The following is a 23,097-nucleotide window of genomic DNA, read 5'->3' as shown; positions in this document are numbered from 1 at the left end:
GCCGCTACGTCCTTTGGCGCTATACATATTCCGGAGCAAATGATGACAAACGCGGCAATTTTGAATCCCCATTTGAATAATAAAATAAACTTCTTTGCATGATATCAACGCAGAAAATTCTCCTGGACAATTCTGTCCCCCAGAATATTTTTCACCTCTTAAATTATTATATTTCAATCTGTTTCCCATAAAGGTACTTCTCTTACGGTGAATTCTGGAAGAAGGAAAATGAGAACGAAGAAAGTTAATGCCATTTATATATATCTGCAATATATTAAATAATTATTAGATACATTTATGTGCGATAGTCGTTTCGAAGTCATGTCACTCGTATGTACATTTTATTTTCTCCTTCTTAATTTAAATCTCCGTTTTCCCAGACAAACGTGTTAGCACACTTCGCGTTAAACGTTCAAAATCAACGAATCAAACGACAGGAATATCGCGTGCATTCGATTTACGCGCTAAAATATTTCTCTCCGACTTTTATTTTTTTTTTTGATATTACTCATCTTGTTCCATTCCGTGTTTCCCACCTTGTTCGAGACTTTATTTGAAAGTAACCGAACGGAGAACAGAGGGAGAACAGACGAAAAAGACGATACACAGGCTGCTCCAAAATCCGAGGTTTGTCCAAAGATGAACTTCGTTTTAAAACAACTATTTATGCATTTTGAACGCGACACTTTACCTACCTAGACCTTAAACGAGCTAAAGAATTTCTTTCTAAGCAACAACTCCAACGGATATTATTAAACTACATTACTTAAGTTAACTCGTAAAAATTCCTCATTTGTCAACACTACGGCTACCAGAGGATTCAGAACAATTAACACTTTAAATTCTTCGTTTTATAATGATTGAAAATATGTAGACAATCTCAGGGTAGTTATTGAATAAATTGATTTACGGTCTTGCAATTTCTACTAGATGTTTTGGTACCTTGCTTCTAGTGCTCGATAATTCCAGCATAGATATTTCACTGTGAGTAGATTATTGAGGCGTTGTCTGTAGGTAAATGGTCAATTGAAAACAGTGATACGCCCTCCTTTGATTCGGACCACACATTTTGAAGCAGCCAGTAGATACAAACTCATAATTCGTAATACTGTCAGACCGATTGGCTCGATCTATCCGCCTGCAGTTTGCTTGAATGTGCGCAGAGAACTCTATACGAATTGGGGTCTATAACTTGTCCAACGAGATGAGGCAGTCAACGTAAACATATTACTAGATTGCGGATCTTTATGCAAAATAAAAATGTTCTCCATTCATTGTGGAGAAAGCAGGAATAAAATAAAAATTGATTTCACCCCTTCGTGCGATTTCGTTACATTAAAAACGACATTACATTATTCTTAAATTTTTCTAATCTTTTCCTGTTTTATATTTCACCCAGCCAATACTTTGGTTGGTGCAATTTATTTTTTCATAAATGCATAAAGATCCGCGATCTACATATTACTCTTCTCAGGTAGGCAGCAAAGAACGCACGCTGGCATTTTGCTGCCTCGTCTTGTTGGACAAGGTGTAGAGTGCACGTTACTCGTCCGAACACCTTATTAAACGAACAAAAACAGAAGAAGAACTTTGGTACCTGCTCTATGGTGGTCTCTTTCTCTTATTGTTTTCGCTTTGTCTTTCTCTCTAATCGTTCACGCGCCTCTCGCTCGCTACCCCAGTCAACCAGGCCTGTCGTAGCAGAAATCGAGCCCAGCGTGCGGAGGCCATTTAACGGGCATTATACTGGCCGAACGTCGCTCGAAGCTGCTCAAAGCACACGATGGCTCGATTCTGGCCATGGCAGTTAAGCAAGCGTGGGCTCGTATTCTGCTCTCAGCACCAGCCCGGCACAAGCTGCCCATTTTAGCAGGGCAGCACGGTTCCTAGTTTTAGGGTCCGTTTTACGTTTTCCATCGATTGCAAGAGATAGAAACTAAATTGAATGTTACTTCTTCCCTCTTAACCTCTCGCCGTAGCATTTTCTTTAGAATTGCATTGATTACGTCTTTATGAAAAAAAATTTCTAACACTAGGGACCGTGCTGCCTTCTTAAAATGGACCGAGCGGCCAGGATTGTGCCGAAGCAAGAATACGAGCCCACGCGAGCTTATGTGCCATGGCCAAAATGTAGCAATTTTGCTTACTGGGACCCTTCACACGCCTGAGGATATTACGAGATAGACACATACAAGTTTTGCTATAAAATCACACGTTTGTTACATTCACACTGAACGGGGGAATTGTAGAGGGCGTGGCGAGGGATGGAAAAAACGGAAAAACCGAATCTCCGTTTCGCTTCAAAGAAAATTCGACCGCGATCCAACCTCCGTTCAAAATTCATCGACGACACTCGTAAACCAAAATACTGCGAAATGTAACAAATTTTTCAGGCTAAAATAGGCGTGGCTTTAATCCCCACACCTCTTTCTCAAACTGAATGATCTCGAGAGGAATGAATACTTATTTCCTCGAACTCTGAGGACACGGAGGTTGAAAAGTGAATCTTACAATTTGACAACAGTATGTGCGCATGTATATATATATATAGTATATACATCGTACGAGTACTTTCAGATAAACGTTTTAATAAATATCGTATATAGATAATATAAAAGGGCATCGTGAACTAATTACAAACGTTAGAGACATAATAATAATAATAATCATAATAGTAGTAGTAATAGCGATAATCATTAATAATAGTAATAAAATAGTAATAATAAACGTGATTGTACCGATAACATGCCCTTCGTAAGGTAACCCAAGAGTAGGAGGAACGTGCGTACATCGACAAATGTTCGAACTTATTTAACTTTGACTAAGCGTTTTACAACAGCGCCTCTCGTTATATAAAATTCGAAGATCTCTCTAACAAACAGCGCTCACCGTCGACAGACGTCGATATCACGGTGCTAAAAATTTCTTGCGCGTTTAATATACACAGACTCTGTACAGAAAAATACACGCGGTGGATTCTGGGCAATATAAGCTGCAACGACGCGCAAACGGTTGCCGTTTCTCAATCTCGGTTCAATCATTAGTTACTACAATTTTCAAACGTACATATTATTCCAATTTCTAGCAATTCATTGGATTCATTTCCTCGTCACTGGACTTAAAAAATAATTCTTTTTTTTGTTTGGTCAGAAATTAATTTGCAAGAGACCCGGAGCTATTAAGAATTACTTTAAAAAATTGCAGTAATTTTGAATAGATGCGAGTTTTTGTAAAGTGGTAATCAGAGGTTGTTTCCTCTGTTTTCAGTATATGGATCGACGACAAAGGTTTTTGCGCGACGTTGATTTCCCCGGCGAGAATAATCGCGTCGCTCAACGTCGTTTATGGCAAATCGAATAGAATCAAGGGATAATTAAGTAGAACCGCGAATTTCCGAGGCCGTGGCAGGGCTCGATGGAAAGATTGCGAATCGGTGAAACGAAAAGAACAGGAATTCTAATCGGCCATCACATAATCGAGCCTCGGTTGTCGTTCACGATCGCACAGGCGCGGGGAACACGCTACGACGCCATATTGTCGTACCAACAACGATCCAGCGTCGCAACTTTCTCTCTCTCTCTCGCTCATTCTCACTCTCTCACTCTCTTTCGCAACAATTCGACACACATTTAACAAACGGATAATCAGACATTGGGTGGCTGGATATCGGACAGTTTCAACACTCATTCATTCGATATTTTAGGGTACTCGAATCGCTCGATAAAATACTCTACGGCGGAACTTTGTGCAGGCGCTGTTTTTCGCGGAACTGTTCGCGATATCATGATCCGCAAACCGTAACCTTCTGTACTAATTTACAGCCCTCGAGAACAATTTACGATGTTAACGATTCTAGTCGATTTTGTAGCAAAACCGAGTTAGAGTTTATGGAACTTTGTGTTTTGAGATTTCGATCGGCCGTAAATGCATAAAAGTGTGCGGTCGTGGATCTATGAAGTCGCTGTATATGAAATTTGTATTTTTAAGATGTTTATATAGCTTGGAATAGGATCGCAATAGTTCTGTTTCGAGTGAAATGTCCGTACTCTCGGAAGCCGGAAGCTCTTTTACTATTATTCCTCGCGTAAATGAGAATCATCATGCGTTCGGAGTAACTATAGTTCGAAAGTCATAATCTTTGCTGCCAGTAGAATAGTAAGTCTGCGGAGAAATATGAAACAGTTAAAACATACGAAAAATTTAAGAACGCTATTACATTCTCCTTGACAGATTGTGAATTTTACATGCAATTTAAAACAGTAGAAAGATTAAAAGAATTCGATTTGTCGAAATATAATTGAACGAGGAATTATTAAAAATACAAGAACTGAGGAAGAAACGAATTTCTACTCGATCCCTCAGTCTACTTTTTGTTGATTAAAAAACTGAAGACAGGATAGATAGTGACATCCGTTAACGACAGATGCTCCGCTCGAAACGCTGCTCGAGAACGTCGAAAAATAAATTGCGGGAAGCTCAGGGCGGTGCACGTGTCTCGCGCAACCCTGACATTGTCAACGCCAAGTGGTTCTCTGTTCAGAGCTCGCTCGGTAAAAGCCTTAAATTAGAAATCACACCTCCTTCCCCTTGTAATCTCTCTTTCTCTCTCGCTCGCACACTAGAAGGCTTTCGTGGAAGAACGTAAACTTCGAATCAACGAACGTCATTCCGCTAAGAACTTTAAACAACTTCCACAGTCGGCTCCTCGAGAAACAAGTTAACAGCTGTTCAAACGTGGAAAATCTCGAATGCTTTAACACTCGTACGCTCCTCAGAAATAGTTACATCTGGTCTGCATCCATTTTTTTCTTTCGCCCTAAAATCGATAAATAAAGTATGTAATAAAATGCGTGAACTTGTATACTGAGGGACGTATGAGAGTTCAGTCACCGTAATGGTATTTTTAAAATTTCGTAGACTTGATAAACAACAAGTTTCTCCCTTTTATCAGGAGAATTAAAATTTTTATTAATTTGTTCACCGAGGCGACTGCGTCACCGCAACGAAGCGCTTTTGATTCTCGACTTAAACTGTCAACGAACTTCATCGATTCGGCCGTGGAAACGTTCAACCCGTACGTTCCATAACTATAATACGATGATCCCTGATTGGCAATCCCTGCGAAGGGAATCGTTCCGCGAAATCGTCTCTTCTGCGAGCAGCGCTGCGATCCTCGATCTCGATCGAACTTCTCTCGGTGTAAACATTCAGCAAAAATAAGTCTGCGAAAATATTCCTTACAGTGATTTCTAGAAACTTCTCTCGCTTATCGTCTTAATAGTGAAACTAGCTTGTATTCTTCCGGTGGGACACCATGGAGAAGTTACGACGAGATCGATGATGACAGCGAAATTTAGTTTCCGCGCGTTCGAGCTTTAGTTTCTACCTCAATGTTCTGAGATGGTTTTTAGGAGATAATCTTTGGTCACCCAAAAAACTGTCCATCAACACGATCGTGTCGGTTATTATTTATTTTCCGCGCGACGAAGGTCGTGCGTCGTAACACGTTTATAGTAATAATAATAATAATAATGATAATAATATTAAAGGATTCTCTCAGAAACACATGCGACTATCCCATTTGGACACCGATAAAACATCACATTCCCTCACCCCGTTTTTAAATGACCTCCATATCCTCCTAACATTGATATTTCCCACGAATCCCGTTTTAGAAATGGTTCGTTCGCTCGAGCTTGATCGACCATCGCGAAAAACTCGCCGGTTTTAACCCTCTCATATAAAGATTCTACAACAATCTATCGTTACGAGCTTTGTACTTCGCGGAAATTCAGGCTCGGGCGGGCCCGGAAGCGCGGGACCGGCCATCTTGGAACAATTCGCTCGAGAATCGCTTTTTCCCACGAACCGACTCCTTCGAAGAAATATCCCGCTGTACAGCACTCTGTTAGCATCTTTTCACAAATTCATAATTCAATCAAACTTATACTTTTTTGTTGCAAACACATTTCACAGCGTTAAACTGTTTATGTCGATTCCCAATTTCGCAAGTTTCCCATTTTATGAATTACTGTTTGAGGCTGCAGTTCTCGCGAATAAGATATTTTTCGAGAAGGGGACTCGGCTCGCAGTCCTCAGCGAGAAGCGAACGAAACGTTGCAACGAGGAATAGTCGTCGAGTCGTCCGAAATCGGATGAGACCCAAATAAAATGCAGCTGAGCGTCGCACGTTAGTTTGAAATGCAGTTCTGGCAGAGCAAAAATACAAAATCATTTTCAATCAATTTTCTACAAGCTTCCAAATAAATAATTCAACGATACAGTGACAATTTGAAGATCCATGTAAATAGATTGACAAATAGATTTCCTGTTACTTTTAATACTGATTTCTTTCAACGGCAAATGGGTACGAATGAAAATAATTCTGCAGAGCCAGAGCCACATCTGGAACCACGGTGCGTCGTAAATCGAGAATGCAGATCGACCGTGTCCAGAATGAAAAGTATGCGTACGCAGCGCACCGCCACAGGCACGTAACAAAGCGTTTCCACGGCTCTAAAACGGAAGCAACGTTAATTTTCCAACCCGTTCTCTCTCGTGGCGGTTCGATAAACAATCCTCTCGCGCCGATCGTTCGGGAACACGTTTACCGTGGAACAACACGTCAACAGAGATTCATAGAGGCATCGTTGAAAATCTATGAAACAGGACACAACGTCGTACCCGTCTATATATTATATTTATATGTATATATAAATATGTATATATATTTAATTTAATTGACTTAGTACTTGTTCATTTTTCTTTTTTCTCTCAATGGAATGTTTACAAGGTCGAGGCGTTTCTGAGCGCGTCTCTAATAAATTCGCGGCCACACATCTTTCACAGAATGTACAATAAAATTTACATATGAGAGGGTTAAAGGTAGGATCGGCGGTATCCGACCGACAGCCATCTTTCTTTCAGTTATTTCTCGTTTCTTCTAGAATCGGTGTCTGCGGCACACCGTTTTTTTTTAAATATTATTTTGTTCAAACGATAACGAATCCTGTTTTCTTTTTTTTAAATCTCTCTATCCACTCTTTTCTTTCCCCTCGTCTCGTTCTCTCACACGGATTTGAAAATATCGCGGTAACGCGGATAATCCTCTCGAGGACTTCCGGTTCCGCGGATTTGGCCTTGAAAAAAGTCTAGTTCTTCTGTCGGGATACCCCCCCTATTTTTAGATCGGTATTTCTTCGTAGCCTAACGTAAGAGTAGAAATCGGAAATATTACATCGATGGAGATGATAGCAAAAAATAACTTTCAGTTATTTAAGCTAGAGATAGGCTATGTAAGGAGAACTATTACGCATACTTCGGGAAGAACATCAATCTCTGGTACATGATAATAGAGCGTTTATCCTCTAGTCGGAATCTTCTTCTATGGGTGGAGGTAACATAGCGAGATGTTGCGGACTAAGCATCCCCCTGGAGAGTGCGTACTCTGCCAGAGCACGATGGCAGAAGACGTATTGGTCTGGCATTTGAATACTGTAGGCCCTCTGTGCTCGGATTTTCTCCACCGTGCCACGGATGTCCACCGTACCGGTGTCTTCTAGCCGCGATATGCAAATGTCTAATGTGCAGAACGTTCCTGCACAAAAATCACAACAATATTTCACTTCTACCCTTCAGTTTAAGGGGGTATAGACATTCGTTTCCAGGATTGCAAGGGTGCGGGATGCGCTATCTCATTTCTCGACAATGCAAAAAGATGGTTTTTTAGTAGTAAAAAGCGCTAGATCAAAAGTCAAAGGTCCTATTTTTAGGATTAGGTGTAATTCGCATTATTCGGAAGCACAATGCTGCGCATGTAGCTATTTTCACAAAGCTGCGACAGCTACATGCTGCCGAATAATGCAAGTTATACCTCGTAAACGTGAAAATAGGAATTTGGAGGGCGACTGCGGCATAGATTGATCTTTTATCTAGCGCTTCTGACTGCTGAAAAACCCCATCTTTGAAATTAGAATCCTCTAACCTGCTAACCACCGAGAACGAGTCAACAAAACGAATTGGTCAACAGGTTAATAAAGAAATGCAACTTTTTAATCTTTCGTTAATCTAGAGAATGATATGAAACTACGGGTGATGGATCAGAGTTCTCGGATTACCTGTCCTTCCTATTCCGGCGCTGCAGTGAACAACAATGGGAGGTCCCCGCGGATGTCCGGCCCATGTGTCCCCTCTGTACGCGAGTAACTTATTTTGTTGTTGTCTTACTAAGGCTAGAAACTGTAGCAGAGCCCTGGCCGACTGTGGAACGCCATAATCCGGCCACGCTGTGTACAGCATATGGCAAACCTCTCTTGCCTCATCAGTCTGAAATGATAACATATTTTGCTTTCTTATCGTCCCGGCCGCGCCGCTTCAAACTACAGCACCGTGTTTGGTAACACACTGTTCGCCGTACCTTGTTATTTGTCAGGAGCAGCATAGATATCGTGTAATCGGGATTGGTGTCGACTTCCAACGTTGTCACCGTGAAACCACCCGCTTGAACCTCTTCGCCCGGCTCGGGGCCCCAATACTGTGCACACTTCGTACGTCCTCGCTCCACCACTCTAAAATGAAAAGAATTCATTGAATCGACTGTTCACAATTTTATACTGCAGCTATCCAAGTGTTAAATCTGTGGTAGCAAGGAAAAACGCCGTATTAATCACAATTTTAAAAAATTTGAGTTTATGGTACAGAATTGATGTATTTATCAGGAAAAAAGTCATGAAAATAAATTCGAAAGGCTCAAAAAGATAATGCAATTTAACCGATGTCCTATGTCAAAGCATTAGTGATCAAAACTTTAAACGGCAATACCTCGAAAGTGAAAGTACGTGACATGTGGCGTTCTTCTTGACAACAACAGAAATATATTCTGGGAGAAGTCAAGCTGGTGGACATTTTTCGGGTAATTGAATAAATACCTAGTAGTCATGACGACAACGAGGGTCTGCTGTTCCCAGATCATCCTCCAAAAATCGCCGCAGGTCTTCGGTAGGGGACCCTGCGTGCTGATGAACGCATTCTTCTGCTTGTAGCCGTCGACAAAATTTGCGTTTATGTAATCGGAGGTCGAGTCTCCGTCCACTTGGGACAAACATACTCTGCTGTGGTCGTAGCAGAGCACGTCTGTGTACCGGTTCTTCGACTGGTTTGGTCTTAGTCTGAAACGTTGCAATTTTAACTCTGTTACAACAATCAAAACTGGCTCGCAAAAAGTCAGCAACAAGATGAAACATTTCGAGACAATTTCAGATATTCCTATAAGCCTACATTTCCATTTAATCATGAATAGCCAGCGGATTTTATGCATTTATGACAAAAATGAGTAGGTGTAATTCAAAACCATGAAAACATTCATTTAAAAATACTATTATATTATTTTCAATTCAGATGGAACATTTTCATTTTGCATAAAGATCCGCTGTCTAATCATTAACGAATTAACCATCGTATTCAACTTATACATATAGACTTCCTTAATGCTTGTGTAGCCAACAACTTGTTAACGTTCCTCTAAAAATAAAATTTCCTCAGTCTTAAAATGAGAATGTATGCAAATATGTTAAACACAAAAGTTTTGAAGTAATCTATACATTTTGGTTGGCTACATAAGGGTTAATGAACTATATCGTAGACTTGTGGAGCCAGCAGAGTCTCGTCGAAAGGGGATTGAACGAAAAGCAACGTACTTGGCGTTGTTGAAGGATCCTTCTGGGGGTCTCTGCTTGATTTCCGCGTACTCTGCTATCAGTCCAGCGCGTCCTCTCGAGTGTATGTCCTCGATGAGCTGCTCCATGCTGACTGCCTGAAGCCCGAGGTCCCCGTGAAGGCTGTCGTCATCGCTGAACCCTGAACTAGCTGAGGACGGAGGTTGGACTGGAGACGGTGCCTCATCGGTTCCCATCCAGACGTCACCGTTCGTGATCTCGATGTCCCCGATATTCGAGATACCATTTTTCACCTTGCTCTTATCGATTATAGGACTAGTCGAGCTACTGACCGTGGTTCCATTCGGATTCTGGGCAGCCGTGTGGTTTTTCGATGTGGGCGAAAGAGGACTACCCACTCTGGGGGTAACCTGCGCAACGAAACCACCCTGTTACCATTCGATGACCTTCTTACGTGTTCTAGGTGGGGTTTGATGGGCTCTAGTAATTCTAGCTAACCCGAAACCATTTAGCAAAAAGGTCATCGCTATGGTAGCGAACTTCTCGCACCACGAGAGGACTACTCTCTTCAAGGTGACCTTGCGAACGTTTTTGTCCACAAGTAGAGGTCTCTATTGAAGACTCTCTCCCGCTCTCGCAGCTCTCCGAGTGCGAGCCTAGAGAGTAGCTTTTTCGTGGAGCCAGAAGAACCTCTAATTCACTTCGCTGGAGAGAGATCTTGAACTCTGGGATAATTGGCCGCTCATTTGCCGAATCGATTAACCCCAGAGAACTAGAAAAGATGGCACGGATTCTCTCCAAAAAAATTAAACATCGAACACGGACGAAATGTCACGCCCAATTTAAACGAAGTAACTATTAGATGATTGCGCAAGTTCGTGCGCGATTTGAAAATAAGGAATGGTGACTACATAAATTTCTTTTACACCCCGTCGTCGCAGTTTGCGACATTTCTGAAGATCGGGCACGAACCTCTGCAATCGTCTGATATTTCTCTAAATAATAAATGACGAAATGGGTTCGAGTTGCAGGCAGGCGATCTAAGGAATGTCTCCGAGTGCAAACAGTGTTGGTCTGTGACTTGATTGCGTTTTTAGGGGAATTCGGCAGTCGAAGTGGACCGCAAGGAGCAAGAACTGACCTCGCAAAGTTCACCCCCGCCTCTGTTTGTCATGGATTTAAGACAGTGGAGCAACCATGCCTCATGCTGTACCTCCAACGTGCCCCCCAAGCGGTGCGGTAATGATTCCCGTGGGATGTGTAACGTTAATTGAGGAATCGATACGGTGAACACTCTGTCCCTCAGTTTCTCGCGGACGAATAGCCGCAGGATCTTGAATGGCGCCTTGAACCAGAGCGGCGCGGTCACTATTAACACCTTCTTCAGCTTCGCCGGGTAGCCGCCCTGCAACACCAAGTTGTCCATGTTGCAAACTACTTGTCAACACAACTTCGTATCTTTACAATTAACTGGTGGCCGCTGATCACGCGGTACGTTGAAACTTCAATGTTACTGTTCCAGATCCAAATACTGCACTCGACACGACTATTTTAGAAGCCACTGTAATATTCATCTGGTATAAAAGTGACTATCGCTTCATCTATCAGCAGTGTCCTGATAATTTTTTGTCGACGAACGAAATCTATAGCAGAGCTAGGGTATCATTTACATGCATGGCAGAGCCTAGTCACCTAGGGTTTGAGGAGTAGAAATGTGGGTCGAATAAACTTGAAGAGTGTGCCGCAGGCTTAACACGGCAGTCGACGTATGAAATGTTTCGATGACAGAGATGATTTATTCAAACGAGAAAAACGACTAGGCCGTGAGCCAAAAAGGGTTGGCAGACTGTGCGTCAATCCTCGGACTACGGTACCCAGGTCCGGTTTGACCTAGTGCATTCGAAATATAGTCTATTCAGTTTCGACGAGTGACAATCAATCCTACAATTAAATTTCAATAAGAAGAGTAGACTACAGATTTGATGCGTTTACATAAGTAGACAGCGGATTTGATGCATGTCGACAAAAATGAGTAGGTGTAATTATTAAGCAGTAAAAACATTAGAAGAATTTAGAAATATCGTTACATTATCCTCAACCTTTTAATCATATTGGAAAAGAAAATAAATGTCTATTTCACTCCAGTTTGTAACCAGGCGAAACATTTTTATTCTGCACGAAGATCCACTGTCTACTGATAAGTGAAGATGAGTCGCAATCGTCGGAAACTGCAGTTACTCGAGGCTTGAAGTGCAGAGGAAGCTCGACGAGCTGACACTAATGACGCTATTTAATATTCAGTGGCAAAGTGGAATCGACAGCTGTCCAGCGAGACACACTAACACCGATACCACCCGAAAGCCACGACTAAAAAGATTGATAAGTACGGATCCAGCTGAACCCAAGCCCCGCAATCGGCGGAGCCTGCAGTTCCCGAGGGATCGGGTTGCAGAAGAAGCGGAAAAAGCTCGAGTCCCGCGAAGTAATTGACACTAATGCGATGCGCGTTCGCACAATGCGACGAGGAGCATGCTCTCGAGGTGATGGTGTGCGACGATGTATCTTCCTCGAGCCGACGTGGTACGCACCGCACATCCGGCGGCGGTGGGAGAGATAATATAACAAAAAAAGAGAAGAAAAAAAAAGAAGCAGAGGAAGAAGCAGAAGAAGCCTGGGCTTTTGTCGGCGGTATTAAAAAGCGATCGGTACAGGTGACTGCATAATTTATTTTCGAAACGGAGCGACCTTTCAAAGACGTTGCAATAATAGCACACACACACACACACAGACACACATAACAGGGTATATGTATAAGCCGGGAGTTAGTGCCAACTGCGAGGCGATTCGCAGGGCTATGCACGGTGCACGTTAAATGCGCGGACAGAGGTCCGTGGTCCTAGCAACCTCGGCGTGGAAATTAATAAGAAAACAGCCGCCCAGCTGGTAAATGCCCGAGAAGAATAATTCAGTCGACGAAACGGAGCACAATGAAATTTTCAGGTCAACGGGGAGAAAAAGTCTCGAGGACAATGAAGCACCACCAACATCACCAACAGAGCACCCGCGATAGAAGAGGTAGGAGTTAGCGAGGAAGAGGTGGACAAAAAAATGTTTCCCGATGTGGAGCATGCAAAATGCAGCGGGCACGAGAACTTAACCCTCCGGTGTACCCCCTCCGCGGTATGTATAGAGGGCGGAAGTAACCGTAACGGCAACGACGTCAGCAGCACACCACTACATATCTCCGTCGATCTTAAGCACACAAACCCGGTTACGTCGACAACCAGCCACCAGCCAGCGAGCCAGTCAGCGAACGAAGAAAACGCCTCGATGTCCGATTATTCTGCTTCTTCTTTCTCCGATGCGATCTCGTCGAGGATTGAGAGCAAAGAAGACAATCAGCAGGGTAGATTCGGTCACCCGGACAGATAGCGAGCTGGGAGACGGTCAATCGATAGATTAGAGCGTTCGGTGACGGTGCGTGAATACACCGGGGCCGAGTACTTTCTGATCGGGCATCGATTCGAAACGGGCTCGTCCAAGTCCCAGTCTATAACCCGTCGATGATCACTAACACTGATTTAGTCCTCGGTTTCTTTAGATCCTGGGATAGAATCTAGACGACTCTAGAAGAGACGGTTGAGAGGCGTCGATGCGATCGAATAATCACTGCCGGCACTCGGTCAGTCAATCGATACCGCGGAATTAGCGTAACCGTGTTCGCACGCTTGACACGAATCGAACGAACGTCGACGACGATGACGCGTGTTCGTCGAACATCGCGCGACGACGACACCTTCGCGAGCTGAGACCAGGTGAAAATCTGGCTCGAAAGAGGACGAGGAAGAGAGAGAGCAACGCGCCGTTGGAAAAAGAAATCGGACTGCGACTTCGTTCTTTCTCTCTCTCTCTCTATCTGTCGGTCTCACTGTTTCGCTCTCTCGATCCGTCCGCGATAACGCCGCAAAGGGGTCACGATGATTACTGACCGCGAGCGTCGCGATGCTCTCCCGCGTAGAAACGCATGCGCGCAAACCGACCCCTTCTTTTCGCCGCCACTCGCCCGCTGCCAACATCCCTTATGCGAATTTCTTTCTGCCCGGCGGGGTTCGCGATCCTCCCTCTTTCTCTCTCTCTGTCTCTTTTCCTGTCTATATCGTTCGACTATCTTTCTCTCACTCCCTCTCTGTGCGCGCGGTGACGTATCGCTACCAGGGTCTCTCAACGAGACACTTACCCGGGGGTGACCGCCGAGCAACCCCTAACCGGCGAGAGCAACCCCTGCGCGACGCTTACTCGAACGAGATTTACGGGGATGTGCGTGCGTGCCTGCACCTGGCTCGACGCCGCTCGAAAAATCGATTTTTCGAAAATAGGAGACTTCGCCGGCGGGGCGCTTTTTCTCTCTCTCTCTCACTCATACATACGCACACACTCTCCCTCTCTCTCTCCCTCTGCCTCGCGGAAAGACTATTGATTCTCGAGGACGATACGGTTTTTTTTAGAGACTAGAAGACGCTGGAACTCGGCTTTTTTTAGAGGCTTGTTCGAAAAGGGGTGAAAATCGGTGGAATATCGATCCCGCTCGCTGGAGCGGTTGTGGAATGGCTTTGCTTAGAACGGGAATTTTTTCAGGCCTCAGCTGTACGTTGTTTTTTCCGAAGACGGTGATATCCGCCTTTTTTCAGAGGGTGGTTTGAAAGGCGGTGAAAATCGGCGGAATAATCGATCGCGTTCGCCGGAACGGTTATACAGAACCATCGCTGAGAGCAGATTTTTTTTTAAGCCCATAAATTATTTTTCCCGAAGAAAAGGGAACTTCAGGGGGATGAAAATCAATTGAACTACGTTCTCTCTGCCAACAGAAATAATTTCTAAGCCTTTTTAAATAAATTATTTTTCTAAAAATGATAGAACTTGCCCCGTTTTAAAGGACTGTTCTGCAAGGGGGTGAAACTCGGCGGAATATCGATCTCTGTTGCTGGAACGCTTATAGAGAACCTTGGCTCTGAGCAACACCTTTTTTTAACCCTCGATCGTTCCTTATTTTTCCAACAGAATCTGTCCTTCCGTGTAAAATCGACGCAATGGAAAAAATTAATGTGTTGGAAACGTATAGGATCGACACGAGGAAGAATTTGTTTAACTCTCGATATCATTCCCCATTTTTCATAGAATATCTATATTTACCACTGGTTTAACAAACCACGTGTATGCACTCAGTTTGCACATTCCCTTTAACATCTTGAAATAACGAAGTATAAATAAACACTCCTCCGCCCACGCAATGAGCAAATAAAGCTCCGACCAACAAATTTGCCCGAAAAAGACCAACTTTATAGCCCCACTGCCTGCGAAAGAGATTTACGATTAACACTGAAATTACAGAGCACAAAAAGTGACTCACACGTATTGCTCCATAAGAATGACAAGATTTGCAGCGAGTAAGACCCATGAATTAAAACCCCGTTTCATTTATCTTGTAACTCCTCAATGAATTCTTGTTTTATGAACAATCTTATGCAATATAGTAACAACAGCATTGTGTAAGAAATGCTCCGAGTTGTTAGAAGAAATGTCGACGAAAAAATTACTACTTTCGAACGTTCTCTTTCCACGCGCGTGTCTGACCACGGTCGTCCGAATCTACTTGGCCCTCCAGATCATCGCTGAAACGTCATTCCTGATTGAACTCGTATGACTAGGGTAGAGTTCTAAGGAACTTGAGTTCCAGTGGCGTGGAAATACCGAGAAAACGGTGATCGTAGTCCGGCGGTCGCGATTCAGACAGCAATTTATCAATCAGGTGGCCGGTGAAAAGAACGAGTTTCATCGTCGTGGAAGTTCCAGTCGGCGAAGGGGCGTGGGTCGGCGATTGCCACAGCATAAATACGAATAATAGAGCGGAACCGAAAGAGTATCGGCCGGCTATTATCCGAATGGAAAGCGGGGAATAGCCGTCGCGGCGTCGACGTCGTCGCGTTTCCCTTTCCACGAACGATTTTCCGGCCGCGACGCCGGCGTCCAGCCATAGTTTTCATAGCCTCGGTCGGCGAGCTTCCTGGTAAACAATCGGCTAAACGAACTGTGAGAGCAAGAGAGAGAGGGAGAACAGAGTTAGTATTTTTATCGCAGCGTGCGGTGACGCAAACACCTCGTTATAAATAGTCCCATAAGTACCCTATAATTGAGTCATTCCGGCGAAACCTTTGAGACACCCTTGGCGAGCCCATTGCCGTCGCGGTTCACTGGGCAATCGCAGCCCAGAGGTTTTCGTGGAGCGTGAACAACCCCCTTAAAGCTTTCCTGTTCTTTGAGATGCACCCCTCCATGCACGAGACGCTCCGGAATCACTTTACGTGCCCCTAACCCTCCATTATACACGGTGTCTTCGAAAGACATCGCGCCCCCCCGAGAACCGATCGATGATTTCTGAGTGGATCGTGCCCCTGAAAACCTCCCTTCATGATTCATTTCTTCCAGGAAACAATCCACGGACCCTAGCGATATTTTTCCCTTCACTGACTTTCCCCGCTGCATCGTGAAATATGAATTCCAAACACGAAGTTTTACTTCCTTTGAGAAATTAGGGCCTGCAGTCTTGAAGGATACACTTCGAAGTGTGATAGGGAATTTTTACAGAATTTTTAGGGAACCCTGGCTGCCTTTGAAGGGCTAAAATTGTTAACAGTATCACTGATAATATTGCATTACACAAATCTATGAACATGTCTCAGTGAAAAAAAGTGCGTCGAGGGTTCAGGAAACAGCGAACGCGTGTTTATACGACGTGGAACAATGTCCGTTCACCGGAACGTGTAAATTGGAAAGAAAACGGCGTGCCGGCGTTTTCCGCGACGATTTCTACATATTTCGGAGCGCTTTCGCGCACCGACGGCACGCGTGCGTTACGCGTCCTGATTCCGTTCGCAGCCAGAATAAAAGCCAAAGATGTTGATTAAATTTCCTGTGTGAAGATAATGGGCCATATTTGGAGCGATCAATTGGCGGCGACGAAAGCCCCTTTGTTTCACGAGGCTCCGTCGAATCCGGACACCGAGCCTCGAACGTCATCGGGAACGGTGCAGGTGGACCGGAGTGCAATTGATCAAGCTTTTCTAGCACTCTCGAGAATGCACACCGATGTGTGAAGATCTCGATAAAACTTTGGGACAAGGTAGTACTCGTAAAGTAATCTGACTGACACTTTTTTCGTGACCTTTATCGGTGTTCAGAGGGAGGAAACAGCCCTCAATGTAGAAGGTGAAAAATCTATTTATATATTACAGTAGAAAAGTATAATTACCACTTCAGTATTTACACTAAACAACTAAACAAAATCTATGTCGTACATCTTTTGAGTACTATCGTTTCCCAGAGTTTCGTCAAACTCTTGTGTGCACCATTGTCAGACGTTTAGTTGTATACCTCCCGCAATTATGCGAGCATTTAAATGTAATTTGCTTTGAAATATTCACAAAGAACGAGGCTTTCAGACTGAATGATAAAAATGGATTTTTAAAGTGCCAGTAGTGCCTTGAACACCGGTGTAGAGCTCCAAAGATCGCGTTCCATTCGTTGAATTATGTGTTGCGAAGTAGATGTCGCAGGTGGGCGTGCGTAACTCACCTTCAAGAGTGTGAGGATCTTCTGCGAGAGGTCGTAGTCGAAGTTCTGGTACTTGCTATCCGACATATCGTAGATGAAGACCAGACCATGCTTCTGTGTCTCCGCGCTCTCGAGTGCCGCATCCAATTGATACACAACGCCCTGCGACGCAACAGAGAGAAAGTTCCATTGTTAGAGGCGTCTTGTGACAAAGCGGCCATTAGGCGTCGACTTGTTGCATCATCCCTTATTATTCAGTATTGAAGTGCATTGTGTGTTTGCCGATGCTAAATGGGAATTGTAAACTCTCTTGTCACCGGTCTAATTTGCATCATCAGGCGGCGGTGAGGGACCGGGTCGAGGTACGACGATCGTGGAATTACTCACTTGCAGGGTTGTCTGGTGTGTGGTGTTCTGTGGAAGGTGCAAATGCGCCGTGAAGATCGCTATGGCTGCCCCTGTGCCGTCCCTGGAAGGCTGAAATTGGAAGTTTCATGGTAGATGTTTACTTATATCGAGGCGTGAATCATTCTGGTTAACTAGAGCGAGTCTCCTTACTAGGACCGTAAATTTTCCTGTGCGTAGTTCGCTGAGCAATGGTTCCTGAGTGGGATGCAGAAGAGCTAGGCCTTCTCTTCTTCTGGTGGCCTCGTGCTGCTCGTACAGAGCTAACGCTCTTGCTACCTCGAACTTCCTGGCTGTTAAGAACTTCACTGCTGTGCTCCAGGACACCGGACCGGCCCTTCTGCCTGCCCGACACTTGTTCACTGCTTCTATAAACTCTTTCGTGGCCTTTAAATGAAAATACAGTGTTCGTTACACTCGAGAAAATTAGCGGAAGCTGCATGGATGCGGTTACAGGGCGTTCTATCAGATGATTGCACAAGTTCGTGCCCGATTTAAAAACAAAAATTATATAGTCACCATTCTTTTCTAATTGTGGAAAAGATTATATAATTGATTAATAAAGCTGTATTCTTTAAAATTTAACCATTGAATTTCTTTTTCAAATCGTGATCGAACTTACGCAATCATATAATATAATTTGATATATGATATAATTTGATATAATATGATATAATTTGCTTTGATGATTAGACTGCAGATTTGTATGCAAATAAAAGTTACGTGATAGAGCTACATACACAATCGGTTCTCTTTTTAATAATTTCGTCTTGCGATCTATCTTTCAACACGGTTCGAAACGGCGCCAGAAACTCCTGGCCAGGTGTGTTTGGAGGAAGCCGCATAGAGCGATTAGAATTCGCAGACAGGAAGCAGACGGCGAACAAAATGCGAGTTTTATTCGAGAGCGGGAGAGCAACTAAGAAAAGAATGAGCGAAGTCGAGAAGAAAAGTTAGTTTTCCTGGCAGCCGACAGCACGGCGCGCGTAATCAACAATCACCGGAAGTGGGCATTCATTCCCCGAGGTTCCACCGCTAATTAATCGCGAATAAGTCTGTCCACGGGCGTTTAAAATGATCGAACGGTCTCACGGCGTTTCTACCGCTTTCGAAACGCGCGACAGTCGTTCGTCAATGATTTGTGTACATGCTCTGAGTACCGATCTGACTTCCGGTGGCCGACTGCCTCCCCACCGGCCACTTCCGCCATAGTACGCTCGCCGGGGACCGCGGCCACGGTAAATGGATAGGCTCGCTCCAGGGTCAAGAAGAAACTTAATATCGCGAATCGATACTTTGGTTAAATTCCCCTCTACTCGTTGCACCGACGGACTCGACGCGATCGCGCCCGGCGTCGTCGACGGAAAACGTCGACGTTCAACGTTGTTCGACTACAGACCGCTCCAAATTTTTCTCCCTCGATAATCTGCAAAATCCACGAGCAACAATCAGAAACAAATGCTACGGAAACGGATGCGGTTGTACTCCGAATCAATTTCCACAGATACATCAAGCAGAAATCGAAAACTTATGACGAGTAGATAAGATAAGAGAGAAAACGCTATGCAAGCGAAGGCTCTAGATTGTGGATCTTTATGCAAGATAAAATTCTTTTTACTCCGAGTCAATTTTTACAGATTAGATGAAAATTAAGAATTTTAAAATCGCGCAAACTACACGAATTCAATCGTTTCGTTTTTACAAAACAATTAAGAATAGTTGCTTTTAGTTGTACTCGGTAGGTTTCTCGGTCAGTTCATCCAGGAGTCGATGCTTATCAGAGCATCTTTTTGTTATTCTTAGCATGTAGGTAATTTTTGGCGAAAAATGGGCCACCCTGTATGTGGAAACTGTTCTAATTGTAGAGAAGTTGGCTGCTCCAAATTTGGAGCAGAGCCCAGATTGAACCCGAATCTACAATTCATAGTCAATTAGCACCGCTGATAATACTGTAAACATTTTTCATCAAGGTATACATACAGCTGACTCAGGCTCTATACCATCATCGGAGATACTATCCGCACGTGTCAGAACATAGGATGTTGAATCGTCTTGTAATCATCTTTTATAAATCTTCAACAATTGCAAGAAGAATGAACTATCTTTGAAATCGTTCAGTGTTAATAGTCACAAACAAATAAAATTCGGGGTCTTTTAACAAATTGTTTAATAACAACAATTCATTCACAAAACCAAGTTACTTCTAGTAAGATAATTTTACGAATCTTCAACAATTGCAAGAAGAAAGGATTTACAATCTTCGAAAGTGTCTAATAGTCCTTTACACAATAAATTGTGCAATAACAACAATTCATTCGTAAACCAAGTTACTTCCAGTAAGATAATTTAACAACTACTGTTTAAGACGAACTGATCAATAGATTGCATTGTGGGAGAGTAAACGTACGCCTAACAATAAGTCGTAATTGCAAGCGTGTGCAAGCCATTGGCTACGATGCACAGGTCGCTGTTGCTCGTGCAACTTTCGGTGATCGACTGAATCGTCAGTAGGGTTGACTGTCCTCGGAACGGACCTTTAACTGCGTCGTCGTTTTCCGAGAACAGCCATCGGTGTCGACGAGTTACTCATTCCGTAACACACCACTAACTAATATATATTGCTTTTCATTAATAAGGAATTTTCATTAACGCAGAATTTATGTATTCATAGCAAAAGTGAGTAGGTAGAATGCAAAACGGTAAGTGCGTGGGAAGAGTTTACAAATATTTTCACATCATTATCAATCTATGGAATTTAAGAATGGGAATTTCTCTTTCTTACGAACCGATGCAAACAATATTTATTTTGCATAAAGATCTGCAGTCTATTTATCCATGAATGGAATTCATTTATTCGAATATCCAAGGAAGATCCACAGTCCTTCAACTTCCGGTAGTTCGTTCACACTAAACCTGCCACGGTCAAACAACTGGTTTTCTATTCCGCAATTATTGAAATTATAAAAATTAATTTATAGAGAACAATGGAATAAACGTTCTTGTCCAAGCATCTATGTTTACAATTTAGTGTTGCCATTTTTATAAGGCAACATTTGCCAGATACTTCTAACGCGATCGGCAGGCTCACTGTTAACAGTGACTGTTACGTGTTCTCTTATAAAAATGACAAGATTGATTTTATTTAGACTGCGCGACTCTTACTGTAGTATAATACATGCTTTACCAAAGACATCTATGCAATCATTTCTTACGAAATCATTTTTATTACTTCACTAATTGTAAAATAAAAAGACGGTCAATACAGTCTACCCGGAATAGAAATATGCAGAAGATCGTAGCGGAAAAGAATCGACTAATAATCGATGCGGTACGCATCACAGATCACCGAGCATCGTAATCGTGTCTGGCTACTTTTGAGCGGCAGTGTACGCGTGCCGGCGGGCGCGTATCGATTTTCCTGCACATTCATTTCCCTCTTGAAACGGTCCTCCGTCTCTCTTTCCCGCGGTTCCCCTCCGGTGTTCCGTCGGTGTTTACGGAACGGGTGAAAAAAAGAAGAAAAAAAGAGGAGCTAGTTTCTAGTCCGGGGCCGTTTGGCCATTAATTTATCACGAGCTCGTTTCCTCGAGCCAATTCCCGGTCCCGGTGTGAGCGCACAAGAAGGGAGACAAGGAACCGGCCGTCACCGTCGCCGTCGCCACGGTTGAATATTATATTCCCGCGATGACAGTGTCGTCTCCGGTTGAATGGGAAACGTCGACGATCCAAAGTCGACGTACGCACGCGAGAGAGCCGAGAGAGCGAGTCCGTTCCGTCGCGCGCATTCAACAAGCATCACGTACATATGCCGCCTCGCGGCTGGAATAATCGTCGGCGAGATATCCGTGGAAGCGGTTTAAATGGATACCGGTTCCTATTGTCCCACGATTTCCGCTCGAATTTTATTGAGAAAAAGAGCGGACTCAAAGGACCGGACGGGCCGCCAGACTGAAACACGTAGATATAGAGGCATGGATCAAAAAGAGAGGGACAATGTATGTGTAAAAGAGAGAGAGACAGACGACAGAGAGGAAACGAGCGACGTGTGTTTATATAGCACCCTGTAAACACGTCCGTGTGTCTGAAATCGTGGCGACCGTTCTCGATGACCAAAAACGGTTTCGAACCATCGTCGAAACAACGATCGATCGCAAAAGCCAGACACTTACCTGCTCCTGCTCGACGGTTAACGTGGCTGCCATTTTGACTTGACGCGCACTGACATAACCGACAAAAAAGCCGCACACCACTCGCTAACGGATACTTCGTTTCGAGGCTAGTCCCACGATCCACTGCCACATTTTGTGCCCGCGAGCTGCTGCTGCCGCCGCGCGTTTCCCTTTTTTCCTCTCCTCCACGAGTGCCCCTCTCTATCTCTCACTCCGTTTTTCTATTTTTCAAGCGGATCCTCGCGATCGACGGCCGGTCCGAGTCACTTCGTCGACTGATAGATCCGTCCGGCTCACGTTCATTGTCCGACGCTCGACACCACGATATAGATGAACACGAACGCCGTGCACCACAGACTCTCTCTCTGTCCGTTCAGACGCTCGATCGCCGTCTTTCTCGGCACAGGCTCAGCGCCATCTTGAACGCACCGACTGCACAACCCCGTGTAGGCGACACACTGTACCACGCGCTACTGCCTGATCCATAAGGGGTGTCACGATGTTTTATTCGAGAGTGGGGGGCATACCTCAGGCATTAGTCGATTGCCGGAGAGTAGGGGCATTGACTTGTACACCGGGAAACGGGAATTCAGGGGCAGACCGGCCCTGGAACCGCGAAAACATATTTTATGATGTTATTCACTTCTGTTAGCAAAAACTGTCATGTGGCTTTGAAAGAGAGCAGATCGAAGCATATTGTCCAGTAGAAAAAATTCTGTGCTCGTCATTGTTTCATTCTGTCAGCCTTGAAAACGTAACACTGTCGACCGGGAAGCACGAATTCAGGGGCAGACCGGCCCTACAACCGCGGAAAGATAATTTTATGATGTCATTATGATAGTTTCATTTCTGAAAACGAAAACTGTGTCGTGGCTTTGAAAGAAGGTAGACCGAAGTATATTGTCCAGTAGAAAAAATTATTTAGCTTCTCATTACTTCATTGTGCCAGCCTCGTAAACGAGACTCTGTCGACCGGGAAACGCGAATTCAGGGGCAGACCGGCTCTAGAACTGCAAAAAATATGTTATTCATTTCTCTAAGCGAAAACTGTGACGTGACTGTGAAAAAGGGCAGATCGAAGCTTATTGTCCAGTAGAAAAAATTTCCTAGCTCGTCATTGTTTCATTGTACCGGACTCGTAAACGTGGCTGGGAAGCCTGAATTCAGGGGCCGACCAGGCCTAGTACAACCTCCAACAAAAATGTTATTTATTAATGTAAGGTTTCCAACAACAAATTGTT

General features: G+C 43.9%; 1 protein-coding gene across 3 annotated transcripts; it reads right to left on the bottom strand.

The window, feature by feature from the left end:
• Window positions 1-244: 244 nt before the first annotated feature.
• Window positions 245-22,342, bottom strand: Ptpmeg2 (Protein tyrosine phosphatase Meg2). Of its 3 annotated transcripts, none has more exons than XM_076438335.1 (10): window positions 21,857-22,342; window positions 17,841-18,074; window positions 17,670-17,759; window positions 17,304-17,444; window positions 10,816-11,079; window positions 9,696-10,084; window positions 8,928-9,167; window positions 8,417-8,567; window positions 8,118-8,325; window positions 245-7,597 (listed from the first exon to the last, which is right to left on the bottom strand). In XM_076438335.1, exons 1-10 carry the CDS (start codon window positions 21,887-21,889, stop codon window positions 7,368-7,370), a joined length of 1,980 nt encoding a protein of 659 aa, XP_076294450.1. In that variant the 5' UTR covers window positions 21,890-22,342; the 3' UTR covers window positions 245-7,367. The 3 variants fall into 3 exon arrangements, with proteins under 3 accessions (XP_076294450.1, XP_076294449.1, XP_076294451.1); XM_076438334.1 differs by lacking the exon at window positions 21,857-22,342 and having other exon boundaries at window positions 245-4,816; window positions 7,319-7,597; XM_076438336.1 differs by lacking the exon at window positions 21,857-22,342 and having other exon boundaries at window positions 10,888-11,079.
• Between the last annotated feature and the right edge of the window lie 755 nt (window positions 22,343-23,097).

This window comes from Lasioglossum baleicum, chromosome 14 (assembly GCF_051020765.1).
Source record: "Lasioglossum baleicum chromosome 14, iyLasBale1, whole genome shotgun sequence".
Lineage (NCBI taxonomy): Eukaryota > Metazoa > Arthropoda > Insecta > Hymenoptera > Halictidae > Lasioglossum > Lasioglossum baleicum.
Note: the sequence above shows the minus strand (reverse complement) of the source record. Positions and strands in the feature narration are given on the sequence as shown.